At 32.1% G+C, this 15,919-nt stretch overlaps 1 protein-coding gene across 1 annotated transcript in view; it reads left to right on the top strand.

Annotated features, from left to right (window-relative positions):
• USP16 (ubiquitin specific peptidase 16) overlaps window positions 1-15,713 on the top strand; it is a 36,786-nt gene extending 21,073 nt beyond the window's left edge. Inside the window, exons 7-18 of the mRNA XM_074300613.1 lie at window positions 371-466; window positions 1,450-1,580; window positions 1,887-1,974; window positions 3,770-3,848; window positions 5,400-5,491; window positions 6,524-6,580; window positions 7,389-7,559; window positions 10,003-10,663; window positions 11,732-11,826; window positions 13,680-13,766; window positions 14,201-14,357; window positions 14,444-15,713. Of these exons, the coding sequence (XP_074156714.1) occupies window positions 371-466; window positions 1,450-1,580; window positions 1,887-1,974; window positions 3,770-3,848; window positions 5,400-5,491; window positions 6,524-6,580; window positions 7,389-7,559; window positions 10,003-10,663; window positions 11,732-11,826; window positions 13,680-13,766; window positions 14,201-14,357; window positions 14,444-14,577 (1,848 nt within the window). The 3' untranslated portion in view covers window positions 14,578-15,713. The remainder of the gene's footprint in view (window positions 1-370; window positions 467-1,449; window positions 1,581-1,886; window positions 1,975-3,769; window positions 3,849-5,399; window positions 5,492-6,523; window positions 6,581-7,388; window positions 7,560-10,002; window positions 10,664-11,731; window positions 11,827-13,679; window positions 13,767-14,200; window positions 14,358-14,443) is intronic.
• The last annotated feature ends 206 nt before the right edge of the window (window positions 15,714-15,919 follow it).

Raw genomic sequence — 15,919 nt, forward strand, 5'->3', positions numbered from 1 at the left:
GAAGATATTAAAATTTTATAATTCCTGATCCTAAATGTGAAAGAATGTCTGCATGCCTTAAAGTTAATAGATTGCTTATTTTTAAAAGTAGAATATAATTTTTAGTGCAACCCTTCACTTCGAGAAAGAACTACATTTGTAACACTGACATGGCAGGAATGATGTACCTGTATCTAATGGAGCTTTTGCCAATTTTGAAAAAAAGTTACACCATATTTTTTAAGAGGTGTAATTCTGTTGTTGTTTTTCTTTTTCAGTTTACATTATTCAAATCTAAAACTTTAATAAATGAAGCTTTAATCTTTTTTGCTTTCTTTTCTGGATAATTTTATACTTTAGATGAAAAGTAATTTCAATTTTTTCCCCCCAGAATTTGTCACAGACTCTAGTGCTAAGAGAACTATTAAAGGAAGTAAAAATGTCTGGAGCAATAATGAAAATTGAACCACCTGATTTATCCCTAACAGTATGTATTTTTATTTGTGTTATAATAAGAATTTTTTTTCTTTGAAATACATTATCTTCTAAGATTAAAAAATATTTTTGTATGGATGTTCAATATGATCTTGAATCCATAACATTTATAGGTTAATAAAACTGATTAAATAATTATGAAACCTTTTTATTTAAATAATTTTTAAGAGTTGTATATTTTGTGTACATCTTTATGCATGTTTCCTTACATATATGTTTTATTCTAGAGCAGTAGTCCTCAAACTTTTTAAATAGGGGGCCAGTTCACTGTCCCTCAGACTGTTGGAGGGCCTGATTATATTAAAAACAAACTCACACTCTATCTCTGCCCCTCAGCCCATTTGCTAAAACCCGGTTGGCCGCATCTGGCCCGAGGGCCATAGTTTGAGAACCCCTGTTCTATAGAATGCTGTTGACAGCTTTGCACATTGGCAGTGTCATAGGTAGGGAGGTTTATCTGAGGCACAGTTATTGCTTACTGAGAATGCTTGTAACATAGGTATCTTGGCAGGCATTGTCAAATATATGTCTTGTTCATAAATAAAAGGTATATATTTTATTATCATTACTGTATCTTGTTTTCATTCTTGAATTTTGAACTCAGCAATTTACAAATGAAAATAAACATTTAAAACTGAAAATTGTGAAGATAAACACCATAAAATTTTAAGCCAGAAAATAACATTAGTTAAAAGTGAACAGATTGTAGAATAAGGAAACAGTATGGTGGAGTGAGTAGAAAGAACATTTGGCTTGTAGTTAGAGGATTTTAATCCTGCCTCTCATAACTTAACATCTGTGTGACTGTTGGCAAATTGCTTTCTGGGTTCAAATTTTATCATTTGTAAAATAAAGGCGTGGTGAGACTAGATGTTCTTCCTGGTATGTTCCATTTTTTTGTTGCTATCCATGTTTTAATTAGATAACTGTCCCTAGTGTTGATTGAAAAAACAATTTTTATTTTTTTGCATTCAGGAACCTCTAGAAATCAACCTTGATCCTCCAGGTCCTCTTACTTTAGCCATGTGCCAATTTCTTAATGAAATGCATGAAACCAAAAAGGGAATTGTGACACCTAAAGAGCTATTTTCTCAGGTCTGTAAAAAGTGAGTACCTGTTAAGATTGTATATTGAGCATTTGAAAAGGCACTGCCTAGAACACATTTTTGTTTGGGAATAATATAGAAAAGATGTGATTATATATTCTTTTAGGTGAGCAAATATATTGCATTATTTTTCTTGTATTCTCAAAATTGTAAGTAAAAATTAGATATTTCCAAGGTGGTATCAGATTAAATAGAAGTTCAAATAAACTGAAAAGACTCAAATTAGGAATGTAATTATTGGGATTTTATAAATGTGTTTGCAGTTAATAATTTTTGCTTTTTTTCCCTTTTGGTTAATATAAATAGAGCAGTGCGATTTAAAGGTTCTCAGCAGCAAGATAGTCAGGAACTGCTTCGGTATCTACTGGATGGGATGAGAGCAGAAGAAATCCAGGTAAATCTGCCATTATAAATTTTGCTTTTTATAATCTGATCATTTATTTGTCTTTGAGTTAGTAAGAGATTTGTAAACTCGGTATTAAATGAATGTGTAAAAGTGCTTTGTTAAGTCCTGTGAATACAAGTAGATATTTCCTCCTCTTCGGGAGATCATCTTGTAATGGGGAGACAACATATGGCAGGTTTCAGGTACAAGTCAGTGGAAAGGTACCCATAGTTTTTAGGTTCAGTCACAAAGTGTAGATGGTAATATTTCTGCTTTTATATCATTTCTATTGATAAAATCATTGCTGATTGTGATATTAAACAGTGCCATGGAGTTAGTTGAAAAGAGCTTCCTTTCCTGGGTCTTCAAGTAGATGTGGCTGTAGCACAGTTGTCAGTTTGTGTCTCCACTTGGGTAGCTTCCCAAGGTGATGGCCTAGACTGGAAGCATTGCTATTCCCAGGACTTTGGGATTAAGAGTCTTGGATCATGTTCATTGGAGTCTGAAGGAAGATATGAGAACTTGGGGGAAGCAGGTCTGTTGGTTTGGAAGACACTTTTCTCAAGGCTCTTGGGCTGAGGGTCCTGGGCTGTGTCCATTAGGGTCTGAAAGGAAATAGTGATCAAAATGCCCTGGCACATGTTTAATTCTGTGTCCTTGCTTCAACTAAACTGATTCACTGCTTATGAGTAATATCGTGATAGAGCACAATTTTGATTGTTGCATTTCTTGGAAATTTTCACTCTATTTATTTAATTAAAAGACTTTATAAAGAATTAAAATTGTTTCCTAATGTTTTAATAATTATTATAAAACATCAATTTTATTTTAGTGACATTTTTCATTTCTTTAAAGTCTTAGACCGTAGATGGTAAGTTTGTAAAAGTGGTAAAATGTAGAAGAAATTGTTAGCTAAAAGCTATGTTTGATTAGCCCCTTAGATACAGCAAGTTTTTTTTTACTGTAATAATTTTTACAGATTATTAAGTCTATTACTTAGAATACCCATGATGACACACTTTCCCATCTCTTCATATAAGTGACACATGTAAGTGCAGAATGAGACATACATTTGTAGGCAGCCAATATCTGGATTTGTTTTGCCTATGTTTAATTTTTACAAAGAACACATTTGCTTTTGATTTTGGAGGGTTAGAGTGGTCATAAAGATGTCCCTAAAAAGAAGAAAAGAACATCAGTGAAATGGAGGGGGTGTTTTTGTTGTTGCTTTACTGCACAGGCAAGAATAGAACTAAGTTTAGAGGAAGAAGCAGACAAATTGTAGCTTTTGTAATGTGTAGTAACATGTTAAATTTATGATATGCTTTTCAAAAAATCTACTATCCTTTTTCTCTTTTGCATATGGAAATTTTATGTTTGCTATCTTTAATTCAATATAATAAGAACTTTTGAAAATCAATTAACTTTTTCTGTAAAAAAGGATAATTGACTAGAAAGTTTTTAAGCATTAGAAATATTTTGAATTAGTTGGCTGTGTTTTTATCTTCCAGTAGGACTTTGTTAGAAGACTTTTTACTCAAGAGTTATTTTTGTTAAGTGTTGTGATTTAAAAGTAGACACATGAATACAAAAAAGATAGAGGAATGGCTTGCTAGTTGAGATATTTCAGTTCTACCCGTAATCAATAACTTTGACCTTAGGAACTGGAAAGAATAAGAATATGATTAATTTTTACAATTGTTTTAATGTAGATAGTGTTTTGTAGGCTTCTATTTTAAATGTGATTATGCAGAAATTGATAAAATATAATCATAATATATGTACTCATTTTGTTAACTTTCAGAGAGTAAGTACTGGTATTCTTAAAGCATTTGGCAGTTCCTCTGAAAAATTAGATGAAGAACTTAAAAAGAAAATTAAAGGTAATATCTGATTTCCAGAATACAAACACCAAAGTAAAATCATTTTTGTTTTTAGTTATCATTTAGATATCGGTTATTAGCATATTTGTGTTTGAGAATTTTTTATGTATGGATCCTTTAATACTTCCATTTTGCTGTGAGTCAGTGAAGCAGTTTAAATATGGATATACCAGAAAAAGAAATTATGATGGGCTTTAGTTGTATAATATGTTTATTAGAGAAGTTAAACCTGTGGCTATTCCCCACTTTACCTGTTTTAGAGTACTTAAAAGCATTAGAAATTACTTTGATATTGACTTTTTATCATTTGATGATATCCTTTGGAACTAGGTCAGTAAAACAAGTAATTGACACAGCCTTTCCTTAGATACATTTCTGTTACCTAGATCAAAACTTCTTAAACTGAGAGTTATAACTCAGTGTGGGGGTCATGAAAAGTTAGGCAGCAGTAAAAGATATCAAATATTTTGCTGAACTAATTTTTATGTAAAAATAAACATTCATATCCATCTCATTAGTATGCACATTTGCTTTTGTCTTAAATAAATGATAAAATTATATGTATACCAAAGATTTGTTTTGAGGTAAATTTCTTTATGATTTATTATAAGTAAATTTGAATTGTAACCTATTTTACGTGTTTGTATACCAGAGGGTCACATAAACATTTCTTGGACAAAAAGGGGTCACAAGTGGAAAAAGTCTAAGAAGTACTGACCTAGATGACCAAGTTTATAAATATTTAGTATCTGTAGAAAGTATGACTTGGCTTTATACCCTGGGGTTAATATAGTAGAAAGGAAGAAAGGAGAAAATGGCTTTTGGCTTATATTTGATAGTTTTTTAATATATATATTAAAAAAAGGAGTACCTCCTTCAAAGGCTCAGCTCACATGCTTTATCCTACAAGAGGCCTTTACAATTGTTTGTGCTTCCTGATCCATAATTGTTTTATTATGTCCTTTGAATATATTTTGTATTTATTTTTTTGTGAATATATAGCTTCACTTTAGAATAATGTAATATTCTTGAAGACAGGAATGCTTTTCTTTTTGTGTTTATATTCCAAGAGTCTAACACAATGCTGGGTACAATTCTTGTTCAGTTGAATTCCAGGAAGTGAACATACTCTCATACTGTATTTTTTAACCATATTGTGATTGTAAACCAAATCTACTACCTCCAAATATCAGAATTTCTTATGTAATTTTTCTCCAGTAGCAAGAGTCATAGAATTTTAGAAGGATAGGAGACCTTACTAATAATGTTCCCTTTCCCCATTTTTAGTTGAAGTGAGTGTGGCCTAGAGGTGACTTTGCTAGATAGTAGAACAGGGATTAGAGGACATTTCTCCTGGCCTTATTCATTATACTACTTTTCTACTTGAAGCTGATATTGTGTTCTTCACTGAATATTAGATAATATTGAGTTTATGTGAGTTTGTTGATTAGGAGACCTTAAATTTTATCCACTTTATAAGGACTAATCTGTATCATCTAGTTTATTTTTTTTCCACTTGCTTTATTTTATCTGTTAAACCCATTTTTATAGAGCATGAAAAAAAAAAGGCAATACCAAGCTTTGTGGACAGAATATTTGGTGGAGAACTAACTAGTACAATCATGTGTGAGGAATGCAAAACTGTAAGTAGATTTTTTTTTTTTGAGTAATGGCTAGATTTATTCAATATATAAAATATGAGTTTAAATTTCTACTTAACAAATAAAGTTATAACTTCTAAACTGCAATATTATAATAACATTTGTTCAAGTGTATATGGTATTGTGTTAATACAAAGCTAATTTTAAAAATTTTTGGCCCTACCCTGAAATATTTCCTTGTTATTACATGTTTATATTTCCTTCCATGAATTTATACTTGCAGCTTACTGGTGCAGTGATAATGATAATATGATGATATAATAGTATATTTTAATGATAATGGCAGTTTAATTTTAATTAACAATTAATTGGATATTGATAATATATTTTAAAATTACATTTCTACCTGAAGTATTTTTGTTTGATGTAATTTTTAGCCTTACAATACTTTCTTCAATTCTATAATATAGAATTACAATAATTTCTTCAATTGTAACAAAATTTATCCAAACATTTTTAGTATGTTTTTAGCTATGTAGCTATGCATTCTGAGTAAAGTGGAATGCTAGGCTTGGAATCAGGAAGGCCTGAATTCAAATTTGATAGGAGCAGCTAGGTGGTGCAGTGGGGAGAGCACCATCCTTGAAGTCAGGAGGACCTGAGTTAAAATGTGACCTCAGACACTTAAGACTTCCTAGCTGTGTGACCCTGGGCAAGACACTTAATCCCAACTGCTTCAGCAAAAAAAAAACAAAAAAAACCTTCAAATTTGATCTCAGACAGTAATTAGCTTTATAACTCTGGGCATACACCTAACAGTTGTCTGCCTCAGTTTTGCTCAGACTGTAAAATGGGAATAGTAACAGTTCATTGTTTTGAAAATTAAATGAGATAATTTATAAAGTACTAACTACAGCATCTAGTATTTAGTAATTACTATATATATATATATATATATATATATATGCTTATTCCTTTCTCCTTCACTTTTAAAATAAAGAAATCTCCTTATTTTTTAATGCTTTAAGTAAAATTTTCTTTGCCTTTAAAAAGTGTTTTTGGTGTTTGGTTAAGGTCTCGTTGGTTCATGAATCTTTCCTTGATTTGTCTCTCCCAGTTTTAGATGATCAGGTAAGATTATTGAGTTTAATTTATGTAAAATTTTTCACATTTTATATATATTAATAAAGACTTTAATATATTTATTAAAGAAGCTTTTTATTATCAGCTTGTTTTAAGATTGATAAATATTATTTGGAAAGTCTCCTGAAAATAGTGAAAAGTGTGAAAAAAGTTAATTCTGTTTAATTATAATGGATTTACTGAAATGTCCTTAGTCTTATGTATCATGTTATAACTTAAGTATTAAGAATAACACTGTGTTAGAATTGGCTTCTTGTATAAGGTGATATATCTTTAATATATCAATTTTGTTCTTTTAGAGTAAATGTTAGGTACAATACTGTCATCATATAAAAGGGATAGGCTTGATTTAGTAAATGGACAATGAGGCATCCAACAAATTACTTTAAAAACTCATGTCCTTATAATCATATGCATGGAAACCACCCTGACATTTAACTCCTTTTTGAAACAAGATTCCTTTTGAAACTATCCATTTGTCTACTAAAAAAAAAAAAAAAAAAAAGGAATTGCTATAATTATGTACATTCACCTCCACATAAAATAATAGAATATTTTATGTAGAAATGTTCTTAGTTGCATAGCAAATCTAGTATATATTGATTATATACCTGATTAATTCAACCCATTTTCTTTTTTTCTTCTTTTTGCTTGAAAAAAAAATAATTTTTATCCTGGTTAATTTTGATATTTTAGAAGAATGTCTTTTATTAAACTATAACATAAAAAATTTAAACATAAAAAGTTCTTTATTAACTACTGTTACTAATATTTAAAATTTACATTCTGTTTTAAGAGCGGTAAGAAAAGTATAAATAATAAAAATATCAAAAAAACAAAGGAAGATGAAGACAGTGAGGAAGAGAAAGATAACAATAGTTATGTGAAAGAGAAAAATAATATTCCTTCTTGTACAAGTAAGCACTTACAGAAAAAGGCAAAGAAGCAAGCCAAAAAGCAAGCAAAGGTTAGTAATTACAAAGAATGATCTTCTACCTTGTTTTTTATAATGTGCTGTTTGGCTTGTAGTTAAGAGAATTTTCTTTTCCAACTCCTGATTTTATGAGTGGTTATTTAATTTGTAAGGGAATTGGTTATATTTGAAATTTTGATTTATGATAATATATTTTTAAACTGCTTTTTTTGCCTGAAGTATTTTTGGTTCCACGTAATTTATTAGACTTACTGTATCAATAATAACCTCCTTTCTTGTAGCAAAATTTATCCAAAATTAGATTATTCTTGACATATTCTACATTTACTTAAATTTCTGATACTTTGATTTTGCTGGCATATTTAGAAAGACCCAGTAATGGGAGTCAGATGACCCCCAGTTTGAATTGCTCTTGAGATGCTGTGGTCATAGACAAGTCACTTTTCTCAGAGACTGTTTCTTTATCTGTAAAATAATGCACATCCAATATTTACTCCCAGGGTTGTTCTGAAGAAACCTGGAAATACTACAGAAGTATGTTATTGTTTTATTATTGGTTTTGTCAACATTTTAAGCTCAGTATATAAAAAATACAGAATTCATTATTTTTCCTTCTAAACCTTCTCTGTTCCTACATTCCTTATTATTGTAGAAGGGAACACCGTCTTCCCAGTGTCAAAAACCCACAATGGGAATCATCTTGGATTTTTCTCCTCTCTCCCACATCCCCATTTCCAGTATTTTCCCACAGTCTATTGATTTCACTTTTGCAGTATCTCTCGAATACATCCTCTTTGTTCTTCTGACACTACCACCATTCTTTTTTTTTTTTTTTAATTTAATAGTTTTTATTTACCAGATATATGCATGCGTAATTTTACAACATTGACAATTGCCAAACCTTTTGTTCTAATTTTTCTCCTCCTTCCTCTCCCTCCCCCAGATGGCAGGTTGACCAATACATGTTAAATATGTTAAAGTATAAATTAAATACAATATATGTATAGACTTTGAAATAGTGTACATTTAGCCTGTGAAGGAAATCTAAAATGCAGCTTGACAAAAATAGAGGGATTGGGAATTCTTTGTAGTGGTTCATAGTCATGTCCCAGAGTTCTTTCACTGGGTGTTGCTGGTTCAGTTCATTACTGCTCTATTGGAATTGATTTGGTTCATCTCATTATTGAAAATGGCCACGTCTATCAGAATTGATCATCATATAGTATTGTTGTTGAAGTATATAATGGTCTCCTGGTCCTGCTCATTTCACTCAGCATCAGTTCATGTAAGTCTCTCCAGGCCTTTCTGAAATCATCTTGTTGACTACCACCATTCTAGTGCAGACCTTCATCTCATCCCTTGATTATTGCCAACTGCTTGCTGGTGGGTCACCTTGCCTTAAGTCTCTTCCCACCCCGTTTATCCTGATTTTCTCAAAAGTTTTAGATCCATTGATGTTACTCTCCTTCCTCAACAAATTCATATTATTTCACATTATCTCCATGATCAAATACAAAATGCTTTGTTAAGCTTTCAAAGCCCTTTATAACCTGGCATCCTCCTGCTTTTAACCTAGTGACACTGACTCTCTTGGCTGTTCCTAAAACAAGACACTCCATCTCTTAGCTTCAGACATTCTCTCTGTGTCTCATTCCTAGAATGCTTTTCCTCTGCTATTCTGGTTTCCTTTAAGCCCCAACTAAAATCTACTTTCTTTAAAAAAATCTTCTCTAAATCTAATACTTCTCTAAAATCTACTTCATTGAGGAAGCCTTCCTCAATACCTCTTGATTCTAGTGTCTTCTCTATTATTTCCTATTTTTCTTGTATATAGCTTGCTTTATATGTTTATTAGTACATTATCTTTTTCATTGATTGTGTGCTCCCTGACAGTAAGAACTGTCTTTTGCCTCTTTTGGTATCTCCCAGTGCTTAGCATAGTACCTGGCACATAGTAGACATTTAATTGATATTTATTGGATTGACTGATTGATTTAACCTCATTAAGAAACTTCCTGAAGGAACTTGACTTTTATATTCCTGTCTCCAGAATTTCTTAGCATGGTATTTGGTAAATAGCAAGAACTTAATACTTTTCTATCAAATTCCTGCCCATTTTTCAAAGCCCTGCTCAGCTTCCACTTCCATGACTACTCTAGTTCTCATTGATTGATCTCTTCCTCAAATTCTATTATTCATATAATATTTGTTATATGCATTTCTCTTTCTTAACTGTATTATACTCTAATGCCAAAAAAAATTAGGCATTTTTTGCTGTTCATTGCGGATTGACTGGTGGCCTTGGTTTAGGTGGCTCCAAATATAAAAGTATTGTTTAGAGTTTTGTTTTTCTTTTTGCTTGCAAAGTGTTTGAAATAAGAGTTCTAGACATTGATACACCTCTACTAAATAATTTTTTTTTTCATTAATAATCTTTATTTTTGTCTTTTGTCCAACTTTATTCTTTGTTTCATAGAACCAACGAAGGCAACAAAAATTTCAAGAAAAAAGTATTCAGTTAAATAATATCTGTACTACTGAGTATCCTGAAGAACATCAACATATTAATGAAACTTTGCCACAAGAAGGAATGGATGATGAATCCAGTTGCTTTTCACAAGAGAAAGAAAAATCTGAAGAGTGTTGCTTAAATCAAAATGATATAAAAGACAAAGAAAATACCATAGAAGCTTTTCCAGAAAATCCAAATTATACTGAAGAGGAAAATGTAAAAAATGTAAATGATGTGGGTGACACTCTTAGTGTTTCTTTTCCAGTTGAATGTTCTAGTAAATTAAATGGCATATGTCTCAAGAAAGAGAGTGATGAAGAGGAGGACCTTGCCAGTGATTTTAAAAACCTTAAGTTGGATGCACTTCTTCAGCCTGATGAAATAAACGTAGAGATTATGAATGATCCTTATCCTGTTGGGACAAAGATCTATGAAGTAGTAAATGAAATTCCAGAAACTGCTTTTTGTACCCTAGCAAACAGGGAAGCTATGAATATTGATGAATATTCAATCTATCATTGTTTATATCAATTTACTAGTAATGAAAAACTCCAAGGTTCAAACAAACTACTTTGCGATGTTTGTACACAGAGGCAGCATAGTGGACCAAAGACAGATTTTAAAGGTAATAGTTTTCCTTACTAAATATAAATTTTAAAAAACATTATTATGATGAATGAAATGAAAAATTTAAAAAAAGTTCCCTTTTTCCTCTTACATGCTTTTCATTTACTTATTCTTCTTAAAGTCTGGCTTCACCCAGAAAATATTGTACCTCTGGTCATCCTTCTGCATCTTGACTTACTGGGACAGTTAAGAATGCCCTTGTTTCCACCTTCTTCTTTCAAGACCCCCTTTGCTGCTGTAACTCAGCAACCTCTCCTTTCAGCCATAATACTGAAATTTTCCTCTTCAAGTTATGGCTATTTTGTCATTCTCTCTTTTTCAGTGAGGCCAACACTTATCTTCTTCCCAGATTTGCTTTTCTACTAAGAGCTTACAACATGTTTGAATGTCTCTTAACCTTATGACCTAATTCTTTATTCCACTTCAACTATACACAGAAATGGTCATAACGTGGATCACCTCTCCTAAACTGATTCTTCATCCTTATGGTTTCCAGGCCCTTACTTCATTTTCAAGCTTACTATTTTTCAGAACTTTCATTTTTCCCAATGTTGACCTGCTAATTAATTGCAGTGTTGTCAGTGGTTGTCTGTATCACTTGTCCCTTTATTAACTCTCATCCCTTGCCAAATTCTAGTCCTTTCTCAAACCTCTGAAATGGTAATTCCTTCCCCCTTCCTAAATATTTTTATCTTATCTACTTTTATTTATGAGTTAAAATGTAAGCCCTTTCAGAGAAATGAATTTCCTCTTCTATTTGTATTCTTAGTGCCTTAAGAATTTATTTAAGAATTGATTTTTCCCCCCCATTATTTTCAAGGAGATTGAGAAATAGTGTAAGCCAGAACTATTCTGAGTTAGTTGCCTATGCCTTTCAGACTTTTCAAATATTGCTTCATGTATGGCTAGAAAAAGATGATTTTAGCAACATCTAAAATGATTTTATGTAAATGTGAAGAGAAAGAATTTTTTTTTTTTTTTTCAGTTGTCTGATGGGCTGCAAAAATGCTCTTTCAAACTTCTGGGTTTTTTGTTTGTGTATGTGTGTATGTATGTTTTTTTTTAGGTGAAAAGAAGCATGTTTACACTAATGCCAAAAAGCAAATGCTGATTTCTCTGGCTCCTCCCATTCTAACTCTTCATTTAAAGAGATTTCAACAGGTATCAGTGTTTAAGATTTATTGTTATCTTTGTTAATGTTATCTTTATTATTTTTAAGTAAAAATTTTGGGATTTTGAGTCAGGAAGACCTAGGTTCAAATCCTTCATATATTTACTAGCTGTATGATTCTAAGCAAGTCATTTAGTTCTTCCATGCATTCATTTCCTTAACTCTAAAGTGGATTGGACTTCATATATTGCCTGAAAGGCCCTTCTAGCTCTAATTTAGTAGTAGTAGTAACTCATTTTTTTTAACAGCTTCCTGAAATCTTTTTAAAATTTCAGTGTTGGGGGCAGCTAGGTGGCACACTGGATAGAGCACCAGCCCTGAATTCAGGAGGACCTGAGTTCAAATATGGTCTCAGACATTTAACACTTCCTAGCTGTGTGCCCCTGGGCAAGTCACTTAACCTCAGCCTCAGAAAAAAAATAAATTAATTAAAAAAAAATAATAATAAAATTTCAGTGTTAAAAAGGTTACTGCTAAATACCAAGAATTAGAAAAGTTATTATTGGTAGAATATGAGTTACTGGAAAATGGTAGGAAAACATTTACTGTTGCTATAACATTAGTTTCAGAGGAATAAAGGCTAAGATATTTATAACCACAGCCAGGCTGTTTCCAGTGCCCCATAGCAATCTGGATAAATTTTTTTTCCCTCTGCCATTCTTAGGTTTTTGCCTTTTCAAGGATATACTCATCATGAAAAGTTGTGATTACTAAAAAAAAAAAATTGTGTGTTATAAGTCAATGTATTTTATTATTTTGTATTATCACAATACCATCATGATGAGGTTTAGGTTTTGGGGTTCCCTTTAGTAGGGAACCAAATGATATATAAGGTCTAGATTTAGGGAATCAAAATGAGATTAAGGTTTCTGGTGCTCATGGAGTTAAATGATAAGGTCTAGTGGCAAATGGAGAGGTTTGGCTCCCCTGCACTCCCTTGGGATTTAGTGCAAGGGTAGGGAGTTTTGGGGAACTTACTTCTGGCAGCACAGAGATTCTGTAAAGAAATTTACAATCCTGAAAACCAATCTAGGTTTATCAATCTAGATAAAAGAGGTTTATTATAGGGATTGGGAAGTAAGCTTAGAAATCCTGACAGAGGCATAAAGTCTCATTAGGAAACAGGTGAGGATAATAAGAGGATAACACTGAAAAAGAATATAATTCCAGCGGGCAAAGGTTTCCTTGGCATAGCATGACATGTTTGGAACCTCTGCAAAGAGAGGATTTTAGTTTGGCCCTTTTATAATAGGAACTTTGGCTACAAGCTAAAGGGAACTTGTGAATGGAGTCCCAAGTTGGCTCACTACTTCCTGGATTTCAGCTTTAGCTGGAATTCATTGAGTTTCTTCAATTCAATAGGATTGGAATTCCTTTTGCTAGATAACAGAATGAAACTGTCTTGTTTGCTTTCCCTCGGGCAGGGTCCCTCACTGAGGCAGAGTTGAAGGAGATTTTCTCCTTCAAGGATTTTTAGAGTTTTGGGGTCCCTTCTTCAGGGATCAAGTAAAATAAGTAAAATAAAAGCACTTCGGAAACTTCAAGGCATAAATGGTCTATTATTATTAATATCATATTTGGGGTCTCTCGTTTACTTAAGCAAACAAAAGGTAGATAACCTCCCACTGAGGCTCTGCAGTGATTTTTGTGGCCCCAATGGCTAACTTTAGAACCATTTGGAAGGGCTCTATATAGTCAATACACTAATAAATGAGGATATTTAGGCCTAGACCTAAATTAGAGAGCTAATACTAATGATTCTGCCAGTTAGTAGCAAAAGGTGAGACACCATGGGCTCTTAAATTCTTGGTCAAACTAAATTGACTAAATTGTCCCCTTTTAGGCTGGACTTAATCTGTGCAAAGTGAACAAGCACATAAAATTTCCAGATGTGATAGATTTGGCTCCTTTTTGTACCATAAAATGTAAGGTAAGTAAAAATGTTCCTTATATTTGTTCATATAAGAATGAATTGTAATTGTGGTTGGGGGATGGGAGGATTTTAAATTAAAATTAAATTAAATTTAAATTAGTTCTAAACAAAAATTTTAAGTGCCAGAAGGCCTGAAACACTTTGAATAGATGTTGCATAGTTATGAGAGAATATGGAAAAGATTCTGAGAAGATTCTATGTAGTATAAAAGAATGCTATTTAAAGCTACAAATCCCCACCTTGCTGAGATTTACAAATCTTTTTCAGAATTTATCTGATCTCATCAATAATCTGAAATTGCTATTCCTTTGATTAGCACTCAAATCAGTTTACTGTCTTCACCAGTTTTTAAATAATATTTACTCAAAGAGTGGTACTCTTTTCTGATGGTTTGAAATGCAAATGTTTTGAAATCTTTTCAATTTTTACAGAATGTTGCTGAAGGAAGTACTAAAGTGTTGTATTCTTTATATGGAGTTGTTGAACACAGTGGTACTATGAGATGGGGGCATTATACTGCCTATGTGAAGACAAGAACTTCAAATAGTCATCTTTATAATCTTGTTCTTGATGGAACTAGTCCACAAGGTAACTATCTGGGAATATTTATTACTACTTTAAATAGGATAAATACACCTGTATCTTAATCCTGTTTTAAATTTTCTTCTTGATAGAATTTGAAAATGAATCAACGAAGGGGCAGTGGTTTCATATCAGTGATACACATGTACAAGCTGTGCCTGCAACTAAGGTTCTTAATTCACAAGCTTACCTCCTGTTTTATGAGCGAATTAATCTGAAAAACTAATCTGAAAAAGATTTCCACCCCACGTTTGTTTGGTTTTTAATTTAAAAAAAAAAAAAAAAAAACCTCAATCATGTTCATATAAATTTGAATATTCCAGAAATCATGTGTCCTGAAATGCTGCAGGGAAAATGCTAAATAGAATCACAAGTGGCAAATGTTTTGTTTCTGTCTGTGGTTGAGAGGAAAAATAAAGATACTATGTACTGGTTTAATAATTTTAAGACTTAAGTTTGCTGTATTGAAACTTGATTAGCAAAATTTCATAAACACATGTTACTCAAGGTGACTTTTTTTGGTACAAAATGCTGGATAGCTAGCATAGAGTGGAATAATGGAATTGGTTTTATTTTATAGGTATTTGAAACTGGTATTTGAAGCCAGGGGCTTTCATCTGTCTACTCCCATAACCCTATCAGTCAAAATCAAAAATCTTGAGAGTCCTGACCTGTCAGGGAAGGAGACAGAAAAAGGAGGTGTCCTGGGGAAGGGGAAAAATTGTTACAATCCAGTACTAACCATCTCCAGCAATGATCTCCTTCCAACCATGCCTCTTTCCAGGAGAAAAAAAGCAAAAAAACTCTTTAATTCAGCCCTTCAGGGTTGGGGAGAGGGCTAGACCCTAGGGGAAATTCTTAAACAGGCATTCAGGTTGGTCTGGCATTTTGCTTTCCTCCAACCAGTCATTATTATTACATAGGCACATCTAAGTATTAAATAAACCTAGTTTCTCTTAAGTTTAATTAATTACCTCAATCAATAAACAGGGGTTTTTGAGGGCCTTACATAACAGGACTGAAAAAGAACTTCTTAGGACACAAACTGCAAAGTGGGGATGTTGGGAGTTGTCTGTTGTTTTAAAAAACCAGCTAATATATATGAGCGAGTCATTTTCCACAGCATCCATACACTTCCAACCTGAAATATGACAATGGAAAGATTCTTTAACTTGGACAGAGGATACCCTTGAATCTGACACTTAAAGACTTAGGAAGTATTTAAAAAAATTCAACATTGAAAGGAAAAATCTTTGGGCCTAAAAAAATTCTTACCTTTTTAAGGTAGCAATTGCTGTAAAATTTGTTTCTAAAATAATCTGGAGATTTCACTTTTGTAAAATAAAGTAATTCTAAACTAAATCCTATGTTTCATGTTTTTTTTTTTTTTTTTTTTGCTCACATTTCTGTCATTTTAGTATAGTAGAGTTTGAGACAGTTTTTTTTTGGTATCAGTTCTGTAATCTGTAAACACATGAAAATTTTTAATGTAGCAAAATCCTCAATCCACTGGAAAACTGATATGCATTGCAATTAAAATTGGGAAGACCACTCTCCCATAAAAAAGC

The sequence above is a fragment of the Sminthopsis crassicaudata genome, chromosome 3 (assembly GCF_048593235.1).
Source record: "Sminthopsis crassicaudata isolate SCR6 chromosome 3, ASM4859323v1, whole genome shotgun sequence".
Classification (NCBI taxonomy): domain Eukaryota; kingdom Metazoa; phylum Chordata; class Mammalia; order Dasyuromorphia; family Dasyuridae; genus Sminthopsis; species Sminthopsis crassicaudata.